The sequence below is a fragment of the Ipomoea triloba genome, chromosome 14 (genome assembly GCF_003576645.1).
Source record: "Ipomoea triloba cultivar NCNSP0323 chromosome 14, ASM357664v1".
Classification (NCBI taxonomy): Eukaryota; Viridiplantae; Streptophyta; class Magnoliopsida; order Solanales; family Convolvulaceae; genus Ipomoea; species Ipomoea triloba.
In genome coordinates, this window is record NC_044929.1 from 22,519,654 (window position 1) to 22,524,389 (window position 4,736).

Genomic DNA, 4,736 nt, shown 5'->3' on the forward strand with positions numbered 1-4,736 from the left:
TAAAAAAGCAACCTAGTGCCTTGGGATCCCAAGAGCCAGAATATTGCTGCTCAAATGAATACAGTGCCCATAAAAGGGGGAGATTATTGCTCCTTATGGGATTTTTTTTGGAGAACCAGAGAAATCCAATTACCATTTAAGAGTATATATTAGATAAATTTAATTCTAATATAATAGTTTGTAAATTGTATATGAGAGATAAACCACACTAAAAAAATTGTGTGCGATGGGCTCTACTAAAGGTGTGTTAATTAGATATTGAGTCTGCTCTGTTAAATACACATGCAGATAAATTAATATGTTCGAACTAGTTGGTTGCACTACGTGATCCTCATCCTTTTGGTCTACCCATTTTGGACAACCCACTAAAGGGTCTTAAGAGTCTACTAGCGGTAGATGCAGGAGTTGTCTGACCCAGATTTTTGTAATTTTGATTCTTTTCAAATCGAAATGACTAAACATTCACAAATACGTGAATTATGCACTCACGACTAACTTTTTACTTTTAGTGAGATTTGAAAATCATGTTGCCTCTAATCTCGATCTATGACTAGCTTAGTTAAAGTTATTTGGCATATATAGTCCAATTAAATCTTGATTCCTCCCATCTTTTTGAGAAAGCAAAAACACAAAAGAGAAGAAACAAGGAAAAGGAGAAGACTATGATGATGCTGGGAATTTTGTTTTGCCATTTTAAATGTCAAAAAGGGCACCAATTGAGTTAAGTTTGATTCTAGGTTGAAACTTTGCTTTTTGTTGTTTAAGGTTTGGATTTCCATATGATAAGATGCTGTTTTGTGACTTTGTGTGAAGTAATTTGATCTCTCAAATTATTTCTTAACTAACCTACACTTTTCCATGTTTGGTTGGAGATAAAACTTGCATAATCAATACACTAATTCAAAATTTCAACAATTCCCCATTAATTATCTACCTTCTTAAACCCCACATCAACAACCCTCTTTTCCAAAAGATTCTAACATTACTACATTAGGTAACATGAAAACGGAAAAGGAAATGTAAAATACAAGGAAAACATAAAAATATACAATTTTTGTAAGTTTTTTTTCTTTGGGAGAAAACTTGTTAGAATGAGAAGGCGTTTACTCTTAATAGTTTTATATAGTTTTTGTAAGTTTTCTGGGAGAAAACTTATAAAATGCAAAAATCTTCACTTTTAGGGATTTTATGCAATTTCTGTAAGTTTTTTAGAGACAACATTTATGAAACGCGAAAACGTTCACTATTAAGAGTTTTTGGAGAAAACACTAACAAAACGCATAAATGTTCACTCGGAAGAGTTTTATACAATTTCTATTAAGAGAAAATGTTTCTTGAAACGTGAAAACGTTCACCCTTGAGAGGTTTTGCCCATCTTAGCTGTAATCTTCACTAACTTAAATTCTACTTCAATGCCAAAGTTACAATCACAAAACCAAACATAGGAGTGCAATCTTGGCCTCAAAATCTTTCCCAAATTCATAATAGGGTATAGATCACATCACAAGGGAAAACCAATTGGGTCTTAGGATCTTTACCCAAGACATACAAGGGAGGCACAATAAGGGTGCCTGCTAGTACTAGCAGGCATGAGGAATCCCACTTTTCAGCTTTCATAAGAAGCAGTACCCTCACAATGCTCATTTGAGAGGGATATATATGACTTTTCAAAAAAAAAAAAAGACTGCTCCATTATTGTGGTCACTAATGTAATTGCACTATGCAGAAATGAACAGAAGTGTGCAAATTTTTGAAACACAACCTACCAGCTTTAACTTGAGTGTTGCTTTGGTGCTTTGACAGTACAGAATTGAAATTCACCCTTTTAGCAACAGTAATTCCAATCATGCAGGCATGCCCTTTGATTGATTAGTACGCAAAGAAGGTATACGAGATGTACATCGAAGTTAGCAAAGCAAAAAGACAAACGTTGCATGCAACCATGATCAAACTACAAACGTCTTGTCAGGCGTTTTTCCTTGGAGAGAGAGCGAGAGAGAGATTTTATTGTTTCCGCCCCCGCCCTTTCTTGGCTGGCAGTGACTCAATCTGCTCTTTTCCACCTTCTGAAATATCCGCTGCAAAGAGGAAACAGGTAAATCACTAAATCATCATCATGGTAGAGAGAACTCGTAAAAAGAGAGGAGCTTGAAAAGAGTAAAAAGTTATACCATCAGCTCCACGAGACATCAGGGTGAAGAATATATTGTTAAACTTCTCCATTTTCTTGGCATCTTGAGCTTGGTCTGTCTTGAACTTTATACACTATATATAATGACAAAATTCAAAAATAAAAAAGAAGAAGAAATCATGAGAGACTGAATGACTTAACATCTAATAATAGCAATTGAAAGGCTCATATTATGATATCAAAATGGAGCAGAAAAAGAACCACACATGGCTTCAATTCCTATTAGAAAAAAAAGAAATTGGAAAAACAGGAAGCAAATGGTGTTAGTATCTGGAAAGAGATTATTGGGCAAACTGTTTGTGTACCTTCATCAGAAAAAGAAATACCAATTTCAAGGTTCATCCAGTACTCATTGCCATTGCTTTATCCAACATTAGATTTTTACAATCTTTTCACATAGCTTTAGTCTTGCAATCAGATTGTTAAGGTTTGACTACTTTTATCATGCATTTGAGGATATAAACCAAATATCTATATCCCACTCTGTTTGTTTCATACACATGGGGTTGGAGTAAGCTGTTAATATTTCCATTTGAATGAAGGATTCCGAGTCCAAAAAAAAAAAACACAAATATGGTTCTAAGGTAAGGAAATTTAGAAAACCACCAAGATAGCTCTGTGTTAGAGCTCACTCCTAATCAACACTTCCAGTGAAGGTCATGGTGACTCTTAATCTGATGTCTTGGCAAATATATGCTTTTACTAAATTCCCTCACAGGAATTCTTGCTTGCCTCTACAAGGACCTACTTTGTGCCAGGTTCAACTACAAACATTGAATTCAGCTTAAAGATTCATATTAATTGTTGCCAAGTACCTTGTGGTCTGATGGCATCACTGTTACCATTCCAAACGGAAGGTCAGGTTAGATTGTAGTACTTAAAAAAAAAATCATATTAACTGTTCATAGACCATAATGTTGGCAAGTGGTAACACTTCATTTCTGTCCAATCCATGTCCCTTGTTTGTAGGGAGTAGCACATTCGGCTTCAAGTAGATGACATGATATATCTAGGCATGCTTTTAATGAGTGCAGTCAGTGCACTGAAGTTGTGGTCAACTTGGCCATGCCTAAACTGTACAGCCAACTTGGTGATTTTTTCCACACCAACAAATATGCAGTGCAGACACAGTGCAAGGCCAACATAATCCCCAATGATAGACTGTTAAAAAGTCAGACTAATTCTTCAAAAAGAACAATTTTTATTTTTTAATCAAGAAAATCAGCTCCCCCAAGCCAATCACAAGCTATCAACAGGAATGAGATATAGAAACAAGCATTGCACCTTGCCACAAGCACTTGAAGAACTCATATATGTTGCCACAAAATTAAAGCATGCCAATGAATACATTATTAAAAATAAAAATCAATCATTACAGATAGTAGCAATAAAGAAAACAAATGGCCTCATTCTTAAGATCCCTGGTAGGGTATGCATCAAAACAACTGACTGAGCACACTATGAAAAACCACATCATAATTTGCTATCCCAAAAACCAATCAGGAATTGAAATACCAAGTCTGATGCAATGTGAGCACAGTAATAATAACCAGGAGAACAGACAAAATCCTATTTAGATACTAAATACGAGTCTGCAATTCAACTCATGTTTATGCAGTTTAGAAACAAAAATAAATAATTAAAATGTTGCAATTATGAATTGAAATATACCTCTTTATCATCAGTAACCTTGAGAACCAGTTTACCATCGGAATGCCTGTATTTCATAACATACCGCGTCTGCACCAAATTTTAGATTCAGGAGGAATTTTCCAGTAAAGAAAAAATGGAGATTTTAAAATACATATATATATATATATATATATATGCATATACATTCTCAGGATTGGCGCGAAATAGCTGTGTGGATTTTTCAACGAAATCGTCCCAAGAAATGATGTAAACCATTGCTGTAAACTCCAATCCGCTACCTACTGCTTCCCCCGCTGCGTAATTACAACAAACAGGGAATCCTCCGACGCCGCCGCCTATGCTTCTCGCTCCCGATCCACAACTATTCGATTTTTTCGCCTTTTCTTTCTTTCTAGGGCTTTATTACGATTTTAATTAAACATGTCTCACAATTGTGGTTGGTCCAGTGGTTCCCCTTGTATGCTGACTAGACATGCTTAATGTCAGTGTCATTATTTTTTTTTTTAAACGAAAAACATCCTTAAACTTGTAAATTGTTATAAGATTTTATGTCACAGATTTGACTAGTGACTAATATTAAAAAGATCTTTTAATAGACTCATACTCAATTCACTAAATAATTTCTATCCTGACCAGTGCCATTACTTGATCGACGCTTAATTCTCTTATTTTGGGCTGAGAGTCATTGCGTTCTTTCATGTTTCAACCATGTTAGAAGTGAACTTTATTTGCTCCTTTTAATCACCCAATTTTTTTTTTAAAGTATGTAAAAAAGACAGATTCACCGAGTAGCAGAAAAAATGTTTATTGATTATCCTCGTACATCATAGGCAATAACACTATCAAAATTCAGGATTAAAAAAAAAAAAAAAAAAAAAAAAAAAAAAAAAAA

The 4,736-nt window shown here is 34.6% G+C and overlaps 1 protein-coding gene across 1 annotated transcript; it reads right to left on the reverse strand.

Moving 5' to 3' along the window:
- Nucleotides 1-1,692: 1,692 nt before the first annotated feature.
- Nucleotides 1,693-4,247, reverse strand: LOC116004226 (signal recognition particle 9 kDa protein-like). The gene is made up of 4 exons (XM_031244189.1): nt 4,028-4,247; nt 3,863-3,931; nt 2,172-2,265; nt 1,693-2,078 (listed from the first exon to the last, which is right to left on the reverse strand). Exons 1-4 carry the CDS (start codon nt 4,097-4,099, stop codon nt 2,005-2,007), a joined length of 309 nt encoding a protein of 102 aa, XP_031100049.1. The 5' UTR covers nt 4,100-4,247; the 3' UTR covers nt 1,693-2,004.
- Nucleotides 4,248-4,736: the final 489 nt, after the last annotated feature.

Excerpts from the sequence above, each read along its gene's own strand:
- LOC116004226 (XM_031244189.1), bottom strand. The coding sequence starts at position 4,099 with ATGGTTTACATCATTTCTTGGGACGATTTCGTTGAAAAATCCACACAG. Across the intron at positions 3,932-4,027 it reads TTCGCGCCAATCCTGAGAAT|ACGCGGTATGTTATGAAATA; the intron begins GTATATGCATAT and ends AATTTGGTGCAG. Across the intron at positions 2,079-2,171 it reads GATGTCTCGTGGAGCTGATG|CGGATATTTCAGAAGGTGGA; the intron begins GTATAACTTTTT and ends TCCTCTTTGCAG.